This window comes from Schistocerca americana, chromosome 5 (assembly GCF_021461395.2).
Source record: "Schistocerca americana isolate TAMUIC-IGC-003095 chromosome 5, iqSchAmer2.1, whole genome shotgun sequence".
In the NCBI taxonomy this organism is placed as follows: Eukaryota; Metazoa; Arthropoda; class Insecta; order Orthoptera; family Acrididae; genus Schistocerca; species Schistocerca americana.
This window is the reverse complement of record NC_060123.1, coordinates 561,049,043-561,076,766: the sequence shown is the minus strand read 5'-3', so window position 1 is coordinate 561,076,766 and position 27,724 is coordinate 561,049,043. Positions and strand designations below refer to the sequence as shown.

The following is a 27,724-nucleotide window of genomic DNA, read 5'->3' as shown; positions in this document are numbered from 1 at the left end:
GAGCCATAATCCGTAGGTAGCGGTCATCCACTGCAGTAGTAGCCCTTGGGCGGCGTGAGCGAGGCATGTCAGCGACAGTTCCTGTCTCTCTGTATCTCCTCCATGCCCGCTTTGGTTCACTCCGAGACACCTGGACACTTCCCTTGTTGAGAGCTCTTCCTGGCACAAAGTAACGACGCGGATGCGATCGAACCGCGGCATTGGCCGTCTAGGCATGTTTGAACTTCAGACAACACGATCCGTGTACCTTCCCCCTGGTGGAATGACTGGAACAGATCGGCTGTCGGACCCGCTCCGTCTAAAAGTCGCTGCTCCTACAGGGTTGTTTACATCTTTGGCAGGTTTAGTGACATCTCTGAACAGGCAAAGGGACTATGTCGTACAATATCCACAGTCAACGTCTATCGTCAGGAGTTGTGGAAACCGGGGTGACGCAAAACTTTTTTGATGTGTGTGTTTTAGTGAGAGCCGATAACTGGGTTCTCAAAGACCACTGGAAACAGCAAAGAAGAGTGTCTTCTGAAGGGCTGGGTCGACAAGAATCCTTAACACCTGCTGCAGAAGGGTGGGTCGGGAGGAGGGTGGAGGGTGGGGGGAGGGGGGGGGAGGGGGAGAAGTGGAGAAAGGAAGGCAAGGCCTGTGACAGAAGTTCGTCAAGTTCCTCCTCATTGCCTATTATGGGGATGATAATCTTCACCTGATATTGACCGCTTTTTAGGATCCCATGCCTCAATCTGTAAAAACGGAACCATTATAGGATCGCTTTGTTGTCCATCTGTCCATTTGTCTGTCCGTTCTCAGGAGCGTATAGACGTTTGAAGATGAAATTTATGTCACAAACTGGAGTCTATGGTCTCTTGCCAGAGCAAAAAGTTCAAGCTTCTAAGTCAATGCAGTCAAAAGAAGCGGCCATTCATGTCACAGATTTTAATACACGCTAACTCACCCATCAAAACCTGTACTTCCCATTGGCCTAGAATCATAAAATATGGCAAAAAAAAAAAACAAAGTTTCACTTTACAACCATGGGAAAAACACGAAAACTGTAAATTTGTAATTATGTATGTCATTTCTCAACTTGCTCTCCATCTGAAACTTCCTGGCAGATTAAGACTGTGTGCCGGACCGAGACTCGAAATCGGGACCTTTGCCTTTTGCGTTCAAGTGCTCTACCATCTAAGCTACTCAAGCACGACTCAAGCCCTGAGAGCTTCTGTAAAGTTTGGAAGGTAGGGGACGAGGTACCGGTAGAAGTGAAGCTGTGAGGTGCTTGCGTAGCTCAGATTATCAGAGCACTTGCCCGCGAAAGGCAAAGGCCCCGAGTTCGGGTCTCCGTACGGCACACGGTTTTAATCTGCCAGGAAGTTTCATATCAGTGCACACTCCGCTGCAGAGTGAAAATCTTATTCTACTCTCTGTCTGTTCGTCTGTCTGTCTATGGTCTATGGTCGCTTGGAAGTACAAGTTGAACTTCTAAGTCAACGCAAACAAAAGTTACGGCCATTTATGACACATATTCTGATACCTGCAAACTCTCTCATGGATTCCTGTAGAGTAATTGCCGTTGACGTAGTATCATGAAATTTGGCGAAAACCGAGGTTTCACAGAACATGTAAAGGGAATAATCTGAAAACTGTTAATTTGCAATTACATCAGATCAAAAATATATTTGCCACCAGAGTATACATTGCACTCATCATCCGTCAAATGCGCAATAGGCGAACATTACTGCACGCAAATATAAAGTGTAAGTTATAGTCATGTTTTAGTAAGTACGAGGCGTTTTTTTAAGTAAGGCCCGTTTTTTTGTTGTTCGTGCTCATAGCGCAATGAGTGCGTGCGGCATGTACCGGCATGGCTGGTTCAAATGGCTCTGAGCACTATGGGACTTAACTTACTGAGGTAATCAGTCCCCTAGAACTTAGAACTACTTAAACCTAACTAACCTCGGGACACCACACACATCCATGCCCGAGGCAGGATTCGAACCTGCGACCGTAGCGGTCGCGCGGTTCCAGACTGTAGCGCCTAGAACCGCTCGGCCACTCCGGCCGGCACAACACTGTTTCTGAACAACGTAAGTTTAGGAAAGTGTGCTCCCATTGGGTCCCAAAACTCCAAACAGAGGGCCACAGAAACCAAAGATTTGAGTTTGCGATGAATTTCTTGACACGTTATCACGAAGAAGGTGATGGCTTTTTGAGTCAGATTGTAACTGGGGACGAAACATGGGTTTCGCATATCACGCGCGAATCAAAGCAACAGAGCATGGAATGGAGACACACGCACGCCTGTAAAAGTGAAGGCCAAACAGACTCTGTCCCAGCGCAAAATCATGGCATCAGTGTTTTGGGATAGGCATGGTTTTGTTGGTCAACTTCATGCAACGAGGAACCACTATCAATGCACTGCATACTGCCAAACCCTCAGAAAGCTATGCTGAGCGATTCAAAACAAAAGACGTGGCATGCTGACAAAGAGAATTGTCCTTCTCCATGACAATGCAAGGCCTCACACTGGAGGTGAGACCTGCGATTTACTGGACAGTTTTGGGTGGGAAGTTTTAGACCATCCACCCTACAGTCCTGATCTTGCGCCGAGCGATTACCACCTGTTCCTCCACCTCAAACGACACAGCAGTGGCAACCATTACAATGATGACGACGACGTGAAAACGGCAGTGAATTCTTGGTTCTCGGAGCAGGCTGCAAGTTTTTATGAGGAGGGTATTATCAAATTGGTTGAATTCAGCTGCTCGGAGCCCTCACTGCGCGAGTCTTACTCGAACTTAGCAAACTTTTTCAATAAAGTAAAATAACAAACTTGCTTCTTGTGTATTAATCAGGTAAACCAATAATTTCTAGGTTGAACCTAGGTGCATTCAGTCTTAAATAACGTACCCCAATTATAATTGCTTATGCTTAATTAATAAAATTTATTGTCTGCAAATTCACACAGTAATTCGAAGGCTGGTGATCAGCTATTCCATGATTAAGTGAACTGTAATTAATTCCAGCCCCCAGTATAGTGGTCAGCGAACAAAAGCTAAACTACACACTAAGTCCTTACTGGCGAAATGGATTAAAATCAGACTCAGTGCAAATAATTCAGGGTCTAGATTAACTTCACAGGAAAAATTACAAGTTCTACCGAACAGCTATCGAAAATAAATCAGCGTTTTGATATTCGCATTGTAACTTTCAATAAACTCATTCAAGTTCAGTCCCATAGTGCTCAGAGCCAATAAACTCATGCAGCTACGCAAAAAATTTCCATGACTGGAAACGTGTAGCTGAACCATTGCTCAGACTATGGTAGATATTGCCTCTTCAAATTCGACCCAAACAGCGTGAAAGGGGAGGATAGTCGCTTCTATTTTAAGGCTTCTGCCCTCTCTTCCACAGAAACACACTGCGTTAACGTCACTTAACGAGATCTTCTGATCACCAGCCTGATTTATAACTTTTTGTACATAAATGACATTAAAATATCTGAATCTGTCAGTAGCTGAGGGCTAAAATAAACGGGAATGATGCGTCACATTTAATGTTACATGCAGTAGTCCATCCAGTATTTGATGTTAAACAAATGCAAAGTTTTGTTACTGGACTACAAATCAATTCATGATTTCTGTGCAGCCAGTTATTAGAACAAACACGAATACGACATAACTTTCTTACAAGAATCCCCTGCTCTTCCTATTTCCAAAGTTAGAATTTCTGTCACTGTAATACTTTTTAAGTTATTGGCGAAACTACGCAAATTAATAAACAACTAAGAACCATAACGAAATTTATGAATATTGCAAACTAAACACAGTGTATGTCAAATGAAAGAGCAACTCAAACAGTTTTGTTTGGCACCAGTGTGCACGTGCAGCGCGGAATGTTTCCGCCGCAATCCGCTAGACAGCGGTAGTAGCGAAGATGGCGACTAGTTTGTAGTTTGCAAATGCCGAATCTGCAGTTACTGCGCAACGTGCGTTCCGGCTGAAGTTCGGTTGTGATCGTCCAAGTGATAGCATTCGTAGTTGGTATCAACAATTTGAAGATACCGGCTACCTTTGTAAAGGGAAGAGCAAAGGACGACCAAGAGAGACTGTTGAGGGAGTGAGAGAGCCATTCACTCGTAGCCCAATGAAATCAGTCCGGAAAGCTAGTGGTGAACTATAAGTTCCCGTGTCGACTGTTTGGAAAGTTTTAAGAAAACGCGCTCAACTAAGTCCTTAACGTTTACGGCTATTACGGGCTCTAAAGCCGCAGACCATCCATTACGTGCCAACTTTGCAATGCATATTGCCTTGCTAATTGTGTATGTGTCTTGTACTAAATTATATGCTGTTTTTTAAATAAAAAAGTAACTCACAGGTTAATTATTTATGTTACATTGCGTATGAGTAGTTCAGTCGATGTGTATTAATGAGCACTACACTTTGATTTCTTTTGTTTGATAAATGTTATAAAAGTTTTGAGATTTAGTTGGATAAATCATGATGATGTATCTAGTGCACTGAGTGTAAGGTGACACTCTACATATTTTACTCATATTTTTATGCTCTAATAGTACTCCCCTGGTCAACTAACATGTTGAATGGGCAACTGACATGTTCTTTTTGTAATTCATATTACTGTTTGCTAAATATGTATGTAATTTCGCATATTCCGTATATCAGGCCTGGAACTGAATTAGCTGTTCACTTCGTCAGTTAGAAGCCGCATTTTTCCGTTTGTTCGGCACAGCAGCCTAGCAGAGAGAGACGGTTGAGGGACGCAAACATTCGGCCTTTTCCATAGCGATAAACGTGTAGCTTTAAGTGGTCTTCCGGGGTGACGCAGCCTCCATCCCCGCGCTGCCCGCGACTTGGGGCTTGCCATGTTGACGTGATGAGAGGTAACGCGCTGGGCGGCTTGAAAGTGTTCGTGCAGAGACGCTAAGCGTATGTGGAAAATTGTTTCCTTTACTCAATGAAAGTGGTGGTTGGAAGTTTCCCACAGGAACCGCAAGACACAGAGTCTCAGCGGCTGCTCTGAAATGTGCTAGAAAGATGATTAACTTCTGCTCTTGTCCCCGTCTCTCTGCTCTGGCGCTCTTCGAAATCTTGAAATTTCATTGCGATGTTGGTCGCAATCTCAGCAAAATTTGGCTAGAAATTCGACCTATCTCGGAATCTTTACTGTCGTTGGTAGATGACTTGGAGCTTTTTTTCCAAACTTTGAGAGAGACACACACTGCTTCCTGCATCCACGAACGATGGCCTTGCTGACATCTTCGCAGGCTGCACACGCAAAGATGGGGCCAGTATGCTGTCGATCGCCGTTCACGGTCAGCGCGCACGCAGCCGAATGCTGGGAAGTTTATTTCGCGTGATTCGACCAACAATACTGTTCCGTGGAATAGTTCAGGGAGCGCAGTATTTTTTAACTTTGTGGAATTAGTCGTTTTGGTAAATGATGACCACACTTAGTTGTTTGATTTGCAGAATGAACTTCGCAAGTTTTCATTAGCGCTTTTTGATGATCTTCGCTTGACCACTAGCAATATTTATGACGCGATCGTAAAATTGGTACTGAGATAGGAATTAAATATAATTGTTCTCTACCTTTGGGTCCATCACTATCTTTTGAGAGGTTTCCCCACTCGAATGCCCACTAAGGGAAATAAATAGTATCTTTTATAAGCGTGCATTCTAATTTAATAGTTAGATGTGTCCCTTATCTAAAATGTGCTGTCGTAAGGTGGTGTTTTCCTGCGTTATTTAACTTTTAAAGGTGAGCCTATCTCTGATAAATTTAGATCTAATAAGACATTGAGCAACTTGTTTCATTACCTTTTAAAAGTAAATTCGTATGATTGCATAGGAAGCTTTACTCCGTTTTCCGATCATGGGGACTACAATCTTGCATATCAGGGGTATGTAATACACTACAACCACAACCACCCTATAATTAAATGTTTGCCTGAGGCATTTAAGTTTCTTTTTATTATCTATGATAATGATCGAAGCAGACGAAATGAATTAAAATTTGTGCAGCAGCCGGGACTCGAACCCGCGTCGGATTTGTTGCTAGGTAGAAATGCTAACCATTACACTACCACAGCACAACTGTCTACTTCGCTGCATAAACTACCTAAGCCAAGTGCCCTCCCCAATCGTAGATAGTAAAAAAGAGACTTAAATGTCTCGGGGAAACATTTAATTATAAGATCTATAAGCTCACCCATGGTACAAGGACGACCCATGTCGTCCAGTGCTGGGGTGCTTGCCAATATCGGAGAGCCCTGCAATAGTGAATTGAAGTTTGTGTTGCGGGGGGCACTCAGCTTATGTAGTTCGTGAGGAATGTTGACCACCGTGCTGTGGCAGTGTAATGCTTAGCATTTCTGCCTAGCAAGCAAGAAGACCTGGGTTCGAGTCCCCGCTGCAGCACAAATTTTAATTCATTTTGTCTGCTTCGATCACAACCATCCTAGCTCTTTAATCTGATGCAGTGTACTCCTCTGTAAGTACCATAGTTTGCGCGTGGATGGTAGAATTGACGTCACGTCCATTTTGTTCGAACTTCACTGTAGCACATGGCTAGACCAGCCGCTCCGCCCGTCACCCATACCGATTTTGAGTGCCGGTGACACACCCACCCGCCAACCCTGGCTGGAAACGTGCATGTCCAGCGTGACACAGTGTGTGCAAAACAAACGCCGCTTGCGACCAAAGTTAATCACCCACACTCAAATACAATACGTCACGTCACCAGGGGATAAAGTCCAAATGCCAAAGTATAGCTTCATGGTCCAAACCCCATCAAAAAATTAGCTAGCGAATCACAGCCCAGCTATTGTGTATGACGTGAAACTTCCTGGAAGATTAAAACTGTTTGCTGGACCGAGACTCGAACTCGGGACCTTTGCCTTTCGCAAGCAACTGCTGTACCATCTGAGCTACCCCAGCATGACTCAGAACCCTGCTCTTCCTTTACTTCCGGCAGCACCTCATCTCCTGCCTTCCAAACTTCACAAAAGCTCTCCTTTCTTCCAGGAGTGCCGATCGTACAGCTACCACAGCACAGATAAGAGGGCTAGTGATTCCAGACGTATCTACGAACTATCGCTAACCGATTACTACTAGTGGGACTACTGACACACACACCTCTTGTCCGTATTCCAGTCACGCCACAGCATCGAATGCACAGCTCGAGTGGTGCCTTCAGAGGATCGCTTGGAGGCTTAAATTGTGCACCATGGTCTCCAGCAACGAATGTAAATTCTACCTGCTCGCAAGTGATGGTCGTCTGAGCATACAACATACACCTGGTGTGCACTGTCTTGTAGAGTACGTTTGATCAAGACACCCTGGCACCACCCCGGGCCTTATGGTCTAGGGTGCAATACGTTACAACTGTCGCTCACCTTTGGTGTTTCTGGAGGGTATGTGCATAATGTTCGACTATTCTTTCGCCATTCTTGCAGCAGGAAGGTGATGTGTTGTTCCAGCAGGATAATGCTCACTCACACTCTGTCCGTGAAAATCAATGTGCTCTGCAAGACATGCACCAACTTCCCTGGCCAGCATCATTCCAATCGAGCAAGTGCGGAATATGATGGTACGAGAAGTGACTCGTTCAACTCGTCAGCCAGCAACTCTTACAGAACTATGTGAACAGGTTGAGCAGACTTGGCATAACGTATCCCAGGACAGTATTCGCCATCTGTACGATGGACTCGATGCCAGAGTCAGCTTCTGCTTGCCGCCTGTGGTGGCTACACCACGTACGAAGGGTACGGTACTAGGAAAGTTTTGCAGTACAGCTTTATTTATTTAATTTTTCCGAAGTAATTTTCGCCACATTGAATACACCTCTCGATACTCTAAAACCAGCCCTTAAACCAGTTCTCCCAAGTTTCTGTAGGGAGTATCGCACACTCGTTTCCCAAGCTCTCAGGAGGTCCTCATCACTTGAAAACTGCTCTCCTTTCACCTTCATTTTCACATGTGGGAACAGTCCAAAGTCACAAGGAGCAAAGTCTGGATTGTAAGGAGGGTGCTCAAGAAGTTTCGGTCATGTACCCCGTAAATATTCGGTGCAAGCTTTGGTGCAGTGAGCTGGAGCGTTGTCATGACGCACGAACCAAGTCTTTATTCTTGACTTCGGTCGAAAGCTCGTCAAAGAATGGACGACTTTTGGCAGGCACTGTTCAGTGTACCACTTAGCTGTGACTGTCTTCTGTTTGTCCAAAACAACACGCTCCACTATTCCACTCTACTTGAAAAAAAACAAGAAAAATATTAAGAAGAAAAAACCAGCTATCATTTTCTTCTTTTCTGATCAGGATTTTCTGAGAGCCAGGGGTGTGTCATCATCTTCAAAGACCCAAACTTTGTATTGAGTCTTAGTCGGCACGTCATAATAGCACAGTCAACTCTCGTCACCTGCCACGATGTTATTCACATACTGAGATTGTCCCTTAGGAAACTTCTTTAACACCTCCTGGCACGAGATCACACGCTGTGTCATTTGTTTTCCGGCAGTCTATGTGGCATCCACAGACAAACCAGGTTTCTTTACTTGCAAATGTTCAGGCAGAATCGAACGAATTGTGGTGCACGTAGCACTAAGGTATCCTCTATCGGCTTATAGGTCACACGCCTGCCTTCGTCTAGCATTGCCTCAGAGCATGAATGTTTCCCTCTGTAACTGATGATCGTAGCCGTCCTGTCCTCTCAGCGTCCTCCAGAGTGAAATTTCCTCTCTGGAAATCTCTGTACCACCTGAATATAGTAGTACGCTATGGACACACATAACTGAGTCCAAGAGTTATTTCTTCTAAGCAGTGGTCTACGTTTAAACCAAGCGCTAAGTTGTACCACAAAACTGCCCGAATCTCTCTTCGTGACCACGATGTCATAGCAAGCGCTTCTAACTAATCCTGCTAGTGAACGACTGCGCCAACAGAATTGGCGCAGCAGCTACAATCCAAGTATGAAGTACAGGGTATCCCAAAAAGGATGACCCGATTTTAACTTGTGATACTACTGCGGAAAGGCAAACCTACGTTTCTAGCATTTGTAGACTTAGAGAAAACTTTTGACAATGTTGACTGGAATACTCTCTTTCAAATTCTGAAGGTGGCTGGGGTAAAATACAGGGAGCGAAAGGCTATTTAAAATTTTTACAGAAACCAGAAGGCAGTTATAAGAGTCGAGGGGCATGAAAGGGAAGCAGTGGTTGGGAAAGGAGTGAGACAGGGTTGTAGCCTCTCCCCGATGTTATTCAATCTGTATATTGAGCAAGCAGTAAAGGAAACAAAAGAAAAATTCGGAGTAGGTATTAAAATTCATGGAGAAGAAATAAAAACTTTGAGGTTCGCCGATGACATTGTAATTCTGTCAGAGACAGCAAAGGACTTGGAAGAGCAGTTGAACGGAATGGATAGTGTCTTGAAAGGAGGATATAAGATGAACATCAACAAAAGCAAAACGAGGATAATGGAATGTAGTCGAATTAAGTCGGGTGATGCTGAGGGAATTAGATTAGGAAATGAGACACTTAAAGTAGTAAAGGAGTTTTGCTATTTAGGGAGTAAAATAACTGATGATGGTCGAAATAGACAGGATATAAAATGCAGACTGGCAATGGCAAGAAAAGCTTTTCTGAAGAAGAGAAATTTGTTAACATCGAGTATAGATTTAAGTGTCAGGAAGTTGTTTCTGAAAGTATTTGTATGGAGTGTAGCCATGTATGGAAGTGAAACGTGGACGATAAGTAGTTTAGACAAGAAGAGAGTAGAAGCTTTCGAAATGTGGTGCTACAGAAGAATGCTGAAGATTACATGGGTAGATCACATAACTAATGAGGAGGTATTGAATAGAATTGCAGAGAAGAGAAATTTATGGCACAACTTGACTAGAAGAAGGGATCGTTTAGTAGGGCATATCCTGAGGCATCAAGGGATCACCAATTTGGTATTGGAGGGCAGTGTGGAGGGTAAAAATCGTAGAGGGGGACCAAGAGATGAATACACTAAACAGATTCAGAAGGATGTAGGTTGCAGTGGTGTGAGATGATGAAGCTTGCACAGGATAGAGTAGCAAGGAGAGCTGCATCAAACCAGTCTCTGGACTGAAGACCATAACAACAACAATATTGAGACAAATGTCACTAGGTGACCGAAACAGTGGTAGATGTAATCGGAATGGTCTACAGTTTCAGAAAAAATCCGCCAGATGTCGTTACGAGCGTTGACCTGGAGCGTGCAGCCAGTCTCACGCAATATGGCGTCCGCGCAACAGAAGGCGTATTGTGTTATTGAATTTAGTCGTACTCAGTCAGTGATCGCTGTTCAGCTGGCGTTTCATATTCGATTTCGTGCTAAACAACCATCACCAAAGAACATTCGACAGTGGTATAAACAGTTTGAAGAAACAGGGTGCCTCTGTAAAGGCAAAAATCCTGGTCAGCCACGAGTTCTTGAACAAACAGTGGAACAAATCTGATGAGAATTTGAGCGGAGCCCCCGCAAGTCTACGCGTTATGCTAGCTGAAAACTTGTGTTACCATGCATGACAGTGTGGCGTGTGTTACGGCGTCGTTTTGCCCTCAAATCATACTGATTACAAGTGGTAAAATCTCTTCGAGATACTAACAAAGTGAAGCGAGTGGACTTAAGCAATGCTGTTCTAGAGGACAAGGAAGATGACACTTTCATGTCACTCTTGATATTCAGCGATGAGATAACTTTCCATATTAGCAGCAAGGTTCACCATCATAATGTGCATATGTGGGGGCTCGAATATCGTCGTGAAACAATTGAACACAAACGTGATTCACCGAAAGTGAATGCGTTTTGTGCTGTTTTGCAAAACAAGGTTTATGGACCCTACTTTTTTGAGGAAGAAACTGTAACAGGACAATCATATCTTGCAATGCTACGGAACTGGTTATTCCCACAACTTGGCTCTGATAATTTCATCTATGGGCAGGATGGAGCACTACTGCACTGGCACAACAACATGTGCAGTTTCCTCAATGCCAACAGGCCTCAACGTTGGATGGGGCGTACAGGACCGCGAGACCAGGCTTTACGCTCTTGGCCTCCTAGGTCCCCTGACTTAACACCATGTGACTTCTTTCTGTGGTGATATATTAAACGATGTGTTTACGTTACTCCCTTACCTCGTGACACTGACGAACTAAAAACCAGAATATCAGCTGCTGTAGCTTCCGTGGCAGAAGACGCCTTACGCTCAGTTTGGGATGAATTCGGCTATTGGCTAGATGTCGTCCGTGCAGCCAATGGAGGACATATTGAACTTTTATGATGGATTTTTATAAACTTCTGTCTTTCCTGAGTAATTTAGAATATAATTTGTTGATATTAAGCCCTTCTTCCTAATAAATAATTCTATTAAAAATTCGGTCATTCTTTTTGGGACATCCTGTACCCTCAGAACACAGCAACAATCAGCCTCATGCGACTTGTTACGTTATATTGCAAAACTTTCCTGGTACTTTTATACTAATACGGGTATTTCAGCATAGTTCGATAACTGCTACTGCAGAACCTCTTGCCCTGTGCACCAGTAAAGGTAATCAACTGTCACAACAATAAATCTTGAGCGAACTGGAAATCTCTAAAAGTGTGTACTACTTTTTTCCGGCAGTGTATATTTTTCAATGAAAATTGGCCGATCAAAAAATTATTCACTACTTTCTGGACTCGTTTCGTATTTTGGTACAGAATAATTGTATCAGTGATGATGAAAATGTAAAACTTGACAACTCTTTTCAGAGTTATCGATCGACGACGTCGCTGCCCAGGCGTTTGTGTTCTTCGCCGCGGGCTTCGAGACGTCATCAACCACTATGAGCTTCGCCCTGCACGAACTGGCCCACCATCCGGGTATCCAGACACGTCTTCAGGAGGAAATCGATACGGTTCTCAAACAAAACAATGGACAAATAACCTATGATGCGGTCAACAGTATGCAGTACCTTGACAAAGTAGTTGCAGGTATGTACGAGTTTGTAAGCAGTAAATTAATACTCTGATACCAACACTTTTAAAGCAAACCATCTCACAGATTTCTTTCCTGATTTTTTCGTACAACTTAACATGGCGCTGATTCACACCCGGATTCAATCCGCACGACGGTATAACAACCGTTGGTTTGCTACATAGGACAGCCTGACTGCGGTTTGTAGGCTGTTTTCCACGCTCGTTCTGCAGATACTGTACTGATCCCCTACGTCAAACACTTTGAAAAAAAAATGTGAAGAACGCAACTTTACGATTCGCAGGTCTCCTCCTTTAGGTTAGCTCGCGACTTTGCGATAGGGAGGGCTCACAGTAACGTAAATTTGTCAGATCATAAATGTCAACGAATCCAGATGACGGGATAAAAACTAAGAAAGAGAGAGATCTTACAGGTTACTTTCTTGCGAAAAGGATATTATTTATGGATTCTTCCGTCGCTTCTTGATAGAACATTTCCATACTGAGGGCTGAATAACAGTTAGGAGGTTTTTTGTTCTATTGATTTTTATTTGTATGAACTACTTTTCGGCTTATTAGGTCATCTTGAGATAACTACTGGCTGTTGTTTACAAGGAGCTTGTGGTCTTACGAACGAACCATTCTGAACTAAGATAACGCACTTACATACGATCTAGTTGTGGTATTGTCTTTGGAATTGTCAAACGGGTCTTTTGACTTTTTGTTCTGTAAAACTGTTCCTTGACATAATAAGTCACATTTTGTGGTTTGTCAGTACCATGTATGACAACAATTAGAATTGTTTAGAATACACATTATTACCAAATTACAATTTTTTTTGTATTTTTTGTGAACAGTTGTACTGGACACTAATTGTTGGTTGTACAACAACGATGTTTTCTTTGGGGGTTACATTTTGCTATTAGAAAAATTGTGCATTAATAAATACAAAATATTACATTGTCACAGTTGAGTTACAGTTAGGAATGTAAACACGTAAGGGATATTTACATTATATTAGGGTGTGAATTTTTTTACTATTGGGACACTTTGTGGTTAGTAGCAGGTTTACTGTATTGTGTAAAGTTTAAGAGTGGTTCAAAAATGGCTCTGAGCACTATGGGACTTAACATCTGAGGTCATCAGTCCCCTAGAACTTAGAACTACTTAAACCTAACTAACCTAAGGACATCACACACATCCATGCCCGAGGCAGGATTCGAACCTGCGACCATAGCGGTCGCGCGGGCCCAGACTGAAGCGCCTAGAACCGCTCGGCCACACAGGCCGGCTTTAAGAGTAGTGATGTGCTCAGTTGCAATTGGTAATTTAGAAAGGATATTATTCCTGTTTGCTACTTCAGACTCTAGAGGAAATACAACGACAGTGATGGGTGTTATTCATTTGGCTTCGAGAAGGAAAAGAAAGGAAAAGGTGAACACGCGATTGAACGCAGCGATTACGTATTTAGTGTTACCTGCTGTCTTTATGTCCAGCTATTCTCAGTGTCCGAACATTCCTTTCCATTTCTACCTGAAACTAACCATGTCAGTTTGCTGTAGAAACTAAGAACGTAGCGACTCATTATTTGTTATACAATTTTCGTCTTACAGCCTCTAAGTTCTGTTTAGTCCATATATACTGAGGTGCCAAAAGTCATGGGATACCTGTTAATATTGTGTCGGACCTCCTTCTGCCCGCCTGGTGCACCACCTCGACATGGCATGGACCAAACAAGACGCTGGAACTTCCCTGTAGAAATACTGAGTCATGTTACCTCTACAGCCATCTGTAACTGCGGATGCGTTGCGGCGCAGGATTTTGTGCACGAAATGAGCTCTTGGTCATATCTCAGAAATGTTCTATGGTGTTCATGGGCGATATTTGTGGCCAAATCATTCGCCCGAAATGTCCAGAATGTTCTTCAAACCAATCGCCACCAATTGGGTTCAGAATGGTTCAAATGGCTCTAAGCACTATGGGACTTAACATCTGAGGTCATCAGTCCCCTACACTTAGAACTACTTAAACCTAACTAAACCGAGCGAGGTGGCGCAGTGGTTAGCACACTGGACTCGCATTCGGGAGGACGACGGTTCAATCCCGCGTCCGGCCATCCTGATTTAGGTTTCCCGTGATTTCCATAAATCGCTCCAGGCAAATGCCGGGATGGTTCCTTTGAAAGGGCACGGCCCACTTCCTTCCCCATCCTTCCCTAATCCGATGAGACCGATGACCTCGCCGTTTGGTCTCTTCCCCCAAACAATCCAAAACCTAACTAACCTAAGGACATCACACCTATCCTTGTCCGAGGCAGGATTCGAACCTGCGGCCGTAGCAACAGCGCGGTTCCGGATTGAAGCGCCTAGAACCGCTCGGTCACAGCGGCCGCCACCAATTGGGGGCCCATTGTCATCCATAAAAATTCCATCATTGTTTAAGAAAATTGAAGTCCATGAATGGCTCCAAATGGTCTCCGAGTACCTAAAATAACCATTTCCAGCCAGTGACCGGTTTAGTTGCTCCAAAGGACATAGTCCATTCCATCTAAACTCATCCCACAACATTATTGAACCACCACCAGTCTGCACATGCCTTTTTGCCAACTTGGATCCATGGTTGCATGGGATCTGCGCCACTCAGGAATGCAACCATCGGCTCTTACCAGCTGTAGTCGGGACTCATCTGACCGTGCCCACTTTTTTCCAGTCTAGGGCCCAACTGATATGGTCACAAACCCAGCAGAGGCGCTGCAGGTCGACGTCGTGCTTTTAGTAAAGGCACTGGGTGGCGGTCGTCTGCTGCCATAGCCCATTAACACCAAGTTTCGTTGCCATGTCTCAACAGATACGTTTCTCGTACGTCCCACATTGACTTCTGCTATTATTGCCCGCAGTGTTGCTTGTCCGTTAGCACTGAAAGTCTACGGAAACGCCATTGCCCTCGGTCGTTAAGTGAATGCCGTCGGCCACTGCGTTATTCGTGGTGAGAGGTAACGCCTGAAAAAGGTATTCTCAGCACATTCTTGACGTTGTGGATTGCGGAATATTGAATTCCCTAACTGTTTCCGAAACTGAATGTCTCACGTGTCTAGCTCCAACTGCCATTCCTCGTTCAAAGTCTCTTAATGCCGTCGCGAGGCCGTAATCACACCGCAAACCTTTTCATATGAATCACTAGAGTACAAGTGACAGCAACGCCAATGCACCGGCCTTTTGTATCTGAGTACGTGATACTACCACCATCTGCATGTGTGCGTATCGGTATCCCATGACTTTTGTGACCTCAGTATATAGCGTGTCAAATGAAAATTTTCCTGTATTTGTACAGGAGACAATATTGGTCAAAAATTGAAAAGAAAAAACTTATATCCAGCAACAAATTCTTGTTGAGCTATCGGCCATTCTACTTCTATAAAAGACTGTCAGTACTCAGCAGCGTATGTCGTCTTCCTCTTGGCTTTCTGTATTGGCTATGTTTGTCTTTGTACTTAGTCCTCTGATTGTGGCGCTGTTGTGAGACGTAGCAATGACAGTAGTCTCTGACATCACAGGATCCACACGTATTGCTTGGAGGTGGTGCTGGCATCTAAAGGAGTTAGCCATTCCGTGGTTTGTGAACGATACAAATAGCGAAATGGAGTCCAATCACTGCACGAAGGAAATGCTAGACATATGGTATTCTGAACAGCTAGGCAATGCCATTAAACGACAAGCACATCTCATATATGACGGGCGAAATCCTCAATGTCGCACTCCACCTTTTTTTTTATAAAAAAAAACTCAACAAGTTGTTCCAGCGATTTCCAATAGACGTGATGAATCTCAGCAAAGAAAAAGAACCGCAGAACATCTGGAAAATCGTAGGTGATCTGGCCAGAAGGCATCTCGACATATAGCTTGAGAAAGGTCTCATCCCGCAATTCCACCATGCCTAATTACAGCTATGCCAACGGATTCCAAGACACAGCGCTGAAGAATCACGAGTTCGTGGCTTGCTTGTTACTTATCTTTGTGACGTGAGCCACAAAGAATGGGATGAAAATTACTATTCGTGGACAGAAGCACATCTTAAAGCTATCATGAACGCACGTCACCAAGTTCGCTTTAGTATCAATGTATGGACAACAGTTGAGGGTTATCACCAAATTCTGGGCAGAGAACTACTCGCGCTATGGGAGAACGTTACACTTCCAGAAAGACAAAGGATTTATTCATGCATGGTTGGTTACCATCACGTTAACCCTTAACTACTATGGTCATTCACAGGAACACAATTACTATGGAGGGGTCTCACAGACCGCATTTTTCTATTTTATATATCAAACCAGAATTTTGATGAATATATATAGTTTCTTGACTTTCAGTCATTCATTACACTTCTTAAAGGTGGCTTTTGTAGAAATTTGATTTTTCTTAAACACTGCGGTATTTTAAACACTTCGACAATTAAAACAAAGCGAAATCTGGAGAATATTTTTATTTTATGACTTACGAAAATAACAGCAAATAGTTAGCTCTCTATTCACACATAGATTTTTATCAGAGGCATTATATTACAAATTGGCAATATAAGTAAGTAGAAAAATCCCACATGACTTACGATAAATTGTGTGCGAAGTCAGCTTTCAGTTTACGACTCACTTTGCAATGTAGAGCCAATATTTCAGTCCGTAAGTCTATGAATGGAAAAACTTTGACACCATTCTACTTCTAAAATTACAAGTAAAAACTAAATACTTGGTCTCATGTGCCACTGAATCATACTTTAGTCAATTTCCACCTGCAAACACTTCACGCAGACCTTCCTGGAACACTCCAAACAAATCGGAGCACCACGCTGTTGACATGGATACCTCGTTTTCCTCTTCAGACGAGGAGGGCAAAAGGTGCACGTTTTTCGATTTTCGAATTCTTCTTTCAGTGTCTGAGGCTCATCTTGCAAGTGAAGACATCTGTCTCACATAACATACGTTGCACAGAAGGCCCAACTTTCCCCGCTATGGAGAAACAGTAGCATGCAATAAAAACGCGGCACGCAAACACTATGGTACGTCTGTGAGACCTCTCAAGGCTAATAATTACGAAACAAAGAACAGCAACAATGCAAGAATGCTGGCACGTGTAGCTTGACAGCCAATAGGAGGGTACATGGAAGAGTCCATTTGGCTTCGCAGGGGTGTGAGAAATATCTCGACACAAGAATTAGTAGCGGTCTTAGAGACGATCGACAGTAGTTAAGGGTTAACTATGTGTCACACAACAGAATCTACCACAAACTTTTAATAGGCAATGGATCGTCACAGTGGGTCCAGTAGTATAGCCAATGACATTTAAAAACGTTGTTGTGTTCCACACTCATCGACAATATGCACGCGATACAGGGCCGTCCGTCCCATGCATGTGACAAAATCCGAGGATAGCCAGATATATTCTCTTGTGTTTCATTCTCCTAAAAGGCTTCAAATGCAACACCCAGCAGATGTACACCGAAGCAATACGCGAAAAACGCCAACTGGCGGAAGCAGAAGGAGCAACAACGACTACAACTAGTCGCTGGTGCTACCTAGCGGCAGCGGAAGGAACTACAAAGAGTATAATCGGGATGCTGGCGCATGAACGCGACGAAATCGGGAGCCCGAGTTATCTCGAGATAATACGTAGGTACTTCACACGATGGGGACACAAGCTTACAGCCAGTTTCTCGGCAAAACAGTCTATCCCATCTTGGGATAGACAGTTAAGAGGGTAATAGCATTAAGCCGATGGCCTCGTTAACACTATCCTTCAAAGCAACCCGTCAAACCAGAGACAGTTCACAGGAGTGCAGCTAATAAAGATAGTATGAACGTCAAACCAGAGACAGTTCACAGGATTGCAGCTAATAAAGATAGTACGAAATAAAATTATAACTCTAACTTCTCAATAACAGGGCAAAATTTGTTCCATTATTTTGTGTTACAGAGACGCTGAGGAAATATCCACCAGTTGCCGCACTTAACAGGGAGAGTAATGTTGAGTACAAGATTCCCGACAGTGATGTCGTCCTGGACAAATTGACTCCAATACTGATCCCCGTGTACGGCCTGCAACATGACCCAGACTACTTCCCGGACCCGGAGCGCTTCGACCCCGAGAGGTTCTCTGAGGAGCAAAAGGCGCAGAGGCACCCCTACGTCTACCTGCCGTTCGGAGAGGGGCCTCGCATCTGCATAGGTGAGTCACGGAACTGGCAGCAACGTCGCTGTTAGAATTTGTATCCTTACTCTAAAACTACAACAAATCTACTTCGATGTTCTACACCAACAGAAAAAGTGTAAAATGGACCCTATCCATACAACAGGCTGTGATATTTCCGTCTATCTCACTCTGTTCATTATTTGTGTCTATAGTTCACAGTAAATTATAGGAGTACACTTTCTCCTTTTCTCTTCTTCTTTCAAATTCAGAATCAATCTCGAGCAGGATCTATTGCTCAGGAATCCGTCTCAATACACAACAAATTGTCCATCAACGATTGAGTGTTATTAGAATTTAAAATATGTTTTATAGGCACAAGAAAATGTTCATCTCTTGATATTAACGTCTTGTTTGTTAATTTTCTTGTGCAATGGATGTAACAGAGTTACTGTACGTCCCTTTGAAATCTTTTCAAATTTCCGTCGTTCTTGAGAACTAATTGTAAATATTTCATTATTTGTGTCTGCAAACTTTGTCTGTACAGAATATTTTCCAATACTTCGCTATTTTTTAAGTTTTTAACCACTTATTGTGCATTATTTCTTCAATTAATCATTTTCTAGGCCCTGACAGGTTTCCGTATCTTTTAATTTATAATATGATTTTGAGTGATGAAGGAGTGCAAGAATTAGTTAGTTATTTCACAATTTTGGTGTTATTTAAGTAAACTGGTGATGGCATGCCTATTTGGTAAACTCATTCTCACCCTCATCTCTAGACTTCATAACACCTCGAGACAATGGAACACCTCTATGAATTCAGAGGGCAGATTTTCGTGCTGTGGTGTGTATAGAGGCTTAGACGAGTCTGAAAAGTCGGTGATGAGTTCAGACAATGAGGGAAATGGTTTCGCACCACGAAATAATGTCACGTTTCTATGCTGTGGTGTGTATAAAGTGATAGAGGAACACCACGAAATAATGGAACACTTCTGTTAATTGAGAGGGTAGGTTTCTGTGCTGTGAGTTCTTAGAGGAGTCTGCAAACTCAGTAATCAGTTCAGAGATTGTGAGAATGATTTTGCACTGTTGAACATTGTTCTAATTAGTTTTATTTTAGGGGTCAGCTTAACGACCACTGGATTTTCATGCATATTTTATATAACATTTACAAATCTGAGAAACTACGCTATAAGTGTGCTGGAAAACGTTTGACAGAAAAAATCGTTTTTGATCGTGTCATTTAGTTTATTACGGCATTTGGAAAAACTGTGATTTGCCAAAATGGTGCAAAAAAGCCTTAAAAACTGGTAAAATTGCGAATTTTGGAAAAGCGCGATTTTTTAAAAGTATGGAAAAAGTGCGGAAAAAGCGTAAGAAAGTGCTAGTTCTGAAAAGGTGCGCTACAATCCCCAAGCTGCGGCAGCCAACTGGAAGTTTTCAGGCGGGCTTGTTTTCTGTGAAGGCCTCTTCCGTAGACTCTTATCTTGACCACGTATCAAAAAATTCCATACTCCCGTAGATAATTTAATTAGGATCTGTTCTGATGTACGTCCGTTCTTTGCATATCTATCTTCAGATAGACCAGCGGATGTCAGCTGATGATATACTTTTTGTGAAGGCTGAAAATTAGGGATGTGTAGTTCATGAACGAACTACTTCAGCTCAACTATTTCAGGAAATGAACTTTTAGTGAACTGTAGTTCTTTTGTCCTCCGCTCGTGGTCTCGCGGTAGCGTTCTCGCTTCCCTAGCACGGGGTCCCGGATTCGATTTTCACCTTCCTCGTGTTGACAAGGTTCATCATCATCATTCATCCCCATTACGGTCGGAGGAAGGCAACGGCAAACCACCTCCATAAGCGATTGCCTAATACTTCGATGAAGGTCTCCCGCATCGTTCCCATGCGCTCTGTCAAGAAGCACGGGACTTCATTTCCATATTTCCATAGTTCTTTTACTCCACGTTTCCCGTATGTATTAGAAGATGGAATGCGCACAAACGAATTTCTCGTCCCTTGATACTGAATACACTCCACTCCCAGGCCCTAAGTGTCCTTAGTTCTGAACTCCTTGTGATAAACTGTGCGAACTGCGTAGATCAGCAGACCGAAATTGTTCCATTAGTTCAGGTGTTCAGTCTCCAGTATCTGCGTCTAAGTATTTCATTTCCATTTTAAGAGATAATTTCGGAGAACTATTAAATAAGAACCAGTTTTTCCTTTTTCCAGACCTTATCGGATAAGAAAAAGGCAGAAAAACACTCTTGGTGATAATGAGAATAATTTAATCTCCAGCGCTCAGCGCTTCTCGCTATCCACATTTCCCAAGTAAAGGCCTGGGCTAAAACTGTAAGCGCTCAGCTCCATTCTGACAATAAATAAATAAAGAGTATGGAAAAAGTGGAAATATGCTCTCTGGTTTGTTCCTCAAGATCGTTCCGTTATTGTAGACGGTAAAATTATAAAATTTTGCTTCCTAATTTATTAGCACAATGAATGAGGGTGTTCAGAACGCCACCTTTATGTGCTGGTGGTGGCTGAGAGCGCACAGATATCGATCCGTGCATGTTGGTTTCCATAGACATTGTGAATGAGGCGCTGATTGTTTTTCCAGCGAGCGAGGAGGTCAATCAAGGGCAACACACCATCTGTCTCAGTGGTCTTCAAACTTTTTCGCTTGAGAGCCAAAATTGACATTGTAGCGACGGGACACCTAGACCGCATAGGAAGAGGATGAGGATGAGAGGGGGGGCGGGAGGGCAGGTATTGAAGTGGCCACTAGAAAAGAAATTAAATTTGCATCAAACCATGGATACTGATAGAAACTTACCACTTACACATTTTGAATCTACAAATAATAATGTATCACTTCAAATGTTTTCCAATGAAAAAGCAAATATGTATTGGAGCTACACGCATTTTTATGATAGCTTGAATGCTGACCAATTTTCCATAGTTGAGCGGGTGCCGTGGTCAATGATATTGCAATACCATGCTTGTTTATCTGATTTCCGGGCACATTTTCACAGGAATCTTCACCTCCTAGTATCTGAAACAGTACCAAGGGCTGCAGTGGACCGTTTTCGAAAGGGCTTTTATATTAGACAAATTACAACAGAACAGTGACGATGTTAGATAATATAACTTAATTAATTCAAAATTGACACAAAGGGATAGAAATGCGGATGACGGCTTCGTAAACAAAACCGTTTAGGAGTCAGTTTTATCTGTTGTATTATTCTTGAGAGTAACTAAAACTTATTGGGACGAACACCTTGGCCAGTTTTCCCAACAAGTAGTGTAGCCAGTTTTTCCGATCGGACGCCATGTCGGCATTTGTGATCCACGGAAGAAACTATCAAATTGAAGTAAATAGCAAGGTACTACATTTGTAGCAGAAAAGACGTTGTTTAATTATTTATCCTGTCAAAAATTATATCTCTCCATACAAGTGAGGTAAGTAGAATAATATAAATGACTTACACTACACGAAACGACTCAAAAAGAAAAAGTTTTTAGTAAAAAGTAACAGAACAAGCCTCCTCTGTCCGCCTCACTGACAACAGTTGTGATGAACACTGAGGAGACAAAACATTGTGACCATCTGCTTAATAGCTTGTTTGTTCGTCTTTGGAAAGAAATAAACTACTGGCCATTAAAATTGCTACACCAAGATGAAATGCAGGTGATAAACGGGTATTCATTGGACAAATATATTATACTAGAACTGACATGTGATTACATTTTCACGCAATTTAGGTGCATAGATCCTGAGAACTCCGTACCCAGAACAACCACCTCTGGCCGTAATAACGGCCTTGATACGCCTGGGAATTGAGTCAAACAGAGCTTGGATGGCGTGTGCAGGTACACCTGCCCATGGAGCTTCAACACGATACCACAGTTCATCAAGAGTAGAGACTGGCGTATTGTGACGAGCCAGTTGCTCGGCCACCATTGACCAGACGTTTTCAATTAGTGAGAGATCTGGAGAATGTACTGGCCACGGCAGCAGTCGAACATTTTCTTTATCCAGATAGGCCCGTACAGTGCCTGCAACATGCGGTTTCGCAGGTATCGAATGAAGGGTAGAACCACGGGTCGTAACACATCTGAAATGCAACGTCCACTGCTCAAAGTGCCGTCAATTCGAACACGAGGTGACCGAGACGTGTAACCAATGGCACCCCATACCATCACAACGGGTGATAAGCCAGTATGGCGATGACGAATACACGCTTCCAATGTGCGTTCACCGCGATGTCGCCAAATACGGATGCGAGCATCTTGATGCTGTAAGCAGAACCTGGATTCATCCGAAAAAATGACGTTTTGCCATTCGTGCACCCAGGTTCGTCGTTGAGTACACCATCGCAAGCGCTCCTGTCTGTGATGCAGCGTCAAGGGTAACCACAGCCATAGTCTCCGAGCTGATAGTCCATGCTGCTGCAAACGTCGTCGAACTGTTCGTGCAGATGGTTGATGTCTTGCAAACGTCCCCATCTGTGACTCAGGGATCGAGACGTGGCTGCACGATCCGTCACAGCCAAGCGGCTAAGATGCCTGTCATCTCGACTGCTAGTGATACGATCCCGTTGGGGTCCAAGCGGCGTTCCGTATTACCCTCCTGAACCCACCGATTCCATATTCTGCTAACAGTCATTGGATCTCGACCAACGCGAGCAGCAGTGTCGCGATTCGATACGCCGCAATCGCGATAGGCTACAATCCGACCTTTATCAAAGTCGGTAACGTGATGGTACGCATTTCTCCTCCTTACACGAGGCATCACAACAACGTTCCACCTGGCAACGGCCGGCCGGTGTGGCCGTGCGGTTAAAGGCGCTTCAATCTGGAACCGCGTGACCGCTACGGTCGAAGGTTCGAATCCTGCTTCGGGCATGGATGTGTGTGATGTCCTTAGGTTAGTTAGGTTAAAGTAGTTCTAAGTTCTAGGGGACTGACGACCACAGAAGTTAAGTCCCATAGTGCTCAGAGCCATTTGAACCATTTGAACGAGGCAACGCCGGTCAACTGCTGTTTGTGTATGAGAAATCGGTTGGAAACTTTCGTCATGTCAGCACGTCGTAGGTGTTGCCACCGGCGCCAACCTTGTGTGAATGCTCTGAAAAGCTAATCATTTGCATATCACAGCATCTTCTTCCTGTCGGTTAAATTTCGCGTCTGTAGCACGTCATATTCGTGGTGTAGCAATTTGAATGGCCAGTAGTGTATTATTATTATTATTATTATTTTTGTATTCCCTCCTATGAACCATGGACCTTGCCGTTGGTGGGGAGGCTTGTGTGACTCAGCCATCACGGATTGTGCGTATCAGGGATCCGACAGCGTATTGGTTGCTTTTGTGGAGGTATGTGGCATTAGATGTCGTTGGGTCAACATGTCAACACGTAGGCTTGGTCTGTTGCTGAGCTCCATGTTCAACAGTGTACGATGAAAGTGTTCTCCGAAATACTTGTGCGTGCACCAACATTGTACTCTTTCGACAGAGGTGCCACAGAGCGCCATCTATCCTGTTTTACAGAACAGACAAGCCTCCGGACACATTCTGTGATGAGTCGTGGGCGTCCAACCATTTAGCGCCTAGTGGTAGGTTCACTGTTCTATCTCTTCCCGTAGATGCTCACGACAGTTGCACGTGAACATTCGACCAGCTTCTGAGTTGTTGAGGTACTCTTTCACAACCTCTGCATAATAATAATCTGCCGTTGATAAAGTCGCTTATCTCAATAGATTTCAGGATTTTCATCCCATATCTTAGCTAGCGTGATCCCCCGTGTCTGCTCCGTTTACATAGTTTAGTTACCTCGTCACTTGCCCGGAACGCCACCAGACGGCCTCCAACGTCGCCGTAGGCAGAGGTCATGATATTTTTGCTTATAACTGTAAATTAGCACTAGTCTCACCACTTCCAGGCAAGCAACATCACAGTACAGGACAAAAGATATGCAATGGCCACTTTTCCCGTCCTTGCCGCTTTAAAACGTCTTCTTCAACCGACCTTACAAATGGCTCTGAGCACTATGCGACTTAACTTCTGGGGTCATCAGTCGCCTAGAACTTAGAACTAATTAAACCTAACTAACCTAAGGACATCACACACATCCATGCCCGAGGCAGGATTCGAACCTGCGACCGTGTCGCTCGGTTCCAGACTGTTGCGCCGACCTTATAATTAATTGGTAACGTACATATGAAGGGCTTATTTCAATAGTGGTACAAGTCAATCTTTGTTCATTCTGAGATACAGAGTCCTGAAGTTAAATAAGTTCTGAAAAATATGCAGTTGAGATAGTATATATACTTGAATATTTCTGGTATCTCAACTGCAGATTGTTCAGCGCTCATTTAACTTGAGGACTCTGTATCTCAGAATGAACAAAACTGGACTTGTACCACTGTTGAAATAAGCCCTTCATATATTGGTCTGTTACATTAATTAATAACAGTAATTGCATTATGAGACACGATAAGAAATGTTTACTAAATGTTTCGAATGTCATTTTCTTACTCACTGCATTGTATTACGAGAGTCTTTATTTGATTTCGTATTACTTAATACAAACATGTGTCACATTTTAGGATGACCGTTCCTACAACGCGCATTCACTCATTCATGTTACTACAGTCTGACATTTATACGATATCAGCTGAAAGATGCTAGTTGGACACGCTCGTGAGTTGTCACCATTGGAAGACAAACAATAAAATATTCCACCTTTCACTTCTATTAACGCTGCAGTGGCCGCGCAACATATCACTCTGCCCCTGACGTAAGTGGCAACTTCACTTAGATCACGGCCGAAGTCTCCAATGTCAGTTCAAATTAAGCATTTCTTAAAACGGTACTGCCTCTGTAAGTATTTTTGTTTGTGGTGAGCAAGAAAAATACACTCTTAAGAAGCTCTTAACGTTAACCGATGTTTTTGGAATCTGCTTTTAGTTGCTAGAAGCGTGTTATTATACGAGGGCCACTCCAAAAGAAATGCACACAATTTTTTTTAATCCATCTTTTATTCTTAATTTTTTTAAGTTTTACAGTGTGTAGACACATCCTTTAGGAGCAATATTTTCATTTCTCCACATAATGTCCATCCCTCTCAACTGCCTTACCCCATCTTGGAACCAGCGCCTGCATACCTGCACGGAAAAATTCTGGACCAACCTGTTGGAGCCACTGTTGATCACCGTGCAGAAGGGAGTCATCATCATCAAACCTTGTTTCACGAAGAGTGTCTTTCAGTTTTCCAAAGAGATCACAGTCACGTGGAGCCAGGTGAGGACTGTAAGGCGGGTGTTTCAGTGTTGTCCATCCGAGTTTTGTGATCGCTTCCATGGTTTTTAGACTGACATGTCGCCGTGCATTGTCGTGCAACAGCAAAACATCCTGCTTTTGCCGATGTGGTCGAACACGACTCAGTCGATCTTGAATTTTCTTCAGTGTCGTCACATATGCATCAGAATTTATGGTGGTTCCACTTGGCATGATGTCCACAAGCAAGAGTCCTTCGAAAAACACCGTAGCCATAACTTTTCCAGCAGAAGGTGTGGTCTTGCATTTTTGTTCTTGGGTGAATTTGCATGATGCCACTCCATTGATTGCCTCTTCGTCTCTGGTGAAAAATGATGGAGCCATGTTTCATCACCTGTCAGAATTCTGCCAAGAAATTCATCTCAACCATTCTCGTACTGTTCCAAAAGTTCGTTGCATACCGTTTTTCTTGTTTCTTTGTGAGCCACTATCAACATCCTGGGAACCCATCTGGCACAAAAAATTTTTTAACGCCAATCCTTTCAGTATTCTGCAAACACTTCCTTCCCCTATCCCAACGTATCGTGACAATTCGTTCTCTCTGATGCGTCTGTCAGCAGTCGTTAACTCTCTGCACATCGTCTGTAGTGTGTGCAGTACGAGGCCTGCCGCTGCGAACAAAATCCTCAATATTGCCGTGCCCGCTTTCATCACGTAACCTGCTTGCCCACCGACTAACTGTACTGCGATCGACAGCAGCATCTCCACACACCTTTTTCAACCTCTTGTGGATGTTTCCCACTGTCTCGTTTTCACAGCACAGGAATTCTATGACAGCAAGTTCCCTCTGGCGAACGTCAAGTGTAGCAGCCATCTTGAAGACATATTGTGATGGCGCCACTCACGGGAACAGGTTGAACTAAGTTTGAAAACACATGCACAATGAAAACTGTATTTTTAAAAAAATAGTGTACATTTCTTTTGGAGTGACCCTCGTAAAATACGGCTCAGTCAGAACCACTTCTCACATCAATACTTCATTCGGGATGTGTGCGGCCTGACGAACACTGCTCTATCTCTGCTTCCGTTGTAAACCTAACGAGGTCGTGAATGCAGTATAACTGTTCTAAGAATTCTCCCAATTTCTCACGTCCGTGGGGTCAAATAATAAAAGTGTTGTCAACACAACAACGAAAGGATCTTTTCTTAGCGGTAGCCGTGTCCGAAGCCATGTCTTCAAATTTCTCCATAAAAAGGTGGATATGGATGGAGCTAACGGGCTTCCCATCGCACGCCCGCCTACTGATCGAAGTACTGGTCATCATATAGAAAATATGACGATATCGAAATGTGCTTAAACAATCCCACAATTGTACTATAAACTGATATTGTATTGACAACCGACCATATCTACTTGGATGTTTCACTTTTTTTTTGCTAGGCAGTATACGTACTTGGCATGGATGTAGAGAAAATTTACATTCATAGGAATATGCATATTTTGAAATAAATGCTTACTTTATTAACCTAGTTAGCTTTGCTGCAAAAAATCGTATGAAGCTAAAACTCCTATGAACATGTATTTGCAAATGTTCAAATTTATACAACGTCGCTAGTCGACAGTTCATGATTGACAACTTCGTCCATTATTGTTACAGAATGTGAGAAGCTACTGTTAGAAAATGACAGATTTCTCTTGTTTCAGGAATGAGATTTGGGCTACTGCAGACGAAAGTGGGGCTCATACATATACTCTCAAAATACAACATCGAACCGTGCGAGAAGACCGTCCGCCATCTGTCATTCGAGCCGAGGGCGTTTGTCCTCACACCAACAGGCGGCATCCAGTTGAGGCTGAGCAAGAGAAACAAAGCGTAGCGATTATAACCACCATTATGTGGCTTATATAAATTTTCTCATCGTTTTCAATACTGAACATAGTATAATATAGATATTTACGTTATTCAGTGTTTCTTGTAACATCTTTTACAATAAATAAGATTCTCTGTTTTCTGAGAAGAAATGTGATGCCTTACATAACACTCGGATCAGAACAATCTCAGAATTCAAATTTGCATCGTTTATATGTATGAGTTCGAACGATCACGTAAGACATTCGTTTGCGATGTACGTTTTAATACGTATTGTTGATAGAGTATGAAAGCTTTCCTTGGTTCAACTTCGGTGTCAAAGAGTAGCTTCCCTAATAGCTGACGGGAAAGCCAGTTCAAATGTCGGACAAAGGCAAGGGCAACTATGTCCAATGTAACCACTCCTGGCAAAG

General features: G+C 43.2%; 1 protein-coding gene across 1 annotated transcript in view; it reads left to right on the top strand.

Moving 5' to 3' along the window:
• The window catches only part of LOC124615513 (cytochrome P450 6k1-like), a 90,147-nt gene extending 62,759 nt beyond the window's left edge, over window positions 1-27,388 (top strand). Inside the window, exons 5-7 of the mRNA XM_047143472.1 lie at window positions 11,786-12,007; window positions 17,953-18,204; window positions 27,146-27,388. Coding sequence (XP_046999428.1) covers window positions 11,786-12,007; window positions 17,953-18,204; window positions 27,146-27,318 — 647 coding nt within the window. The 3' untranslated portion in view covers window positions 27,319-27,388. The remainder of the gene's footprint in view (window positions 1-11,785; window positions 12,008-17,952; window positions 18,205-27,145) is intronic.
• Window positions 27,389-27,724: the final 336 nt, after the last annotated feature.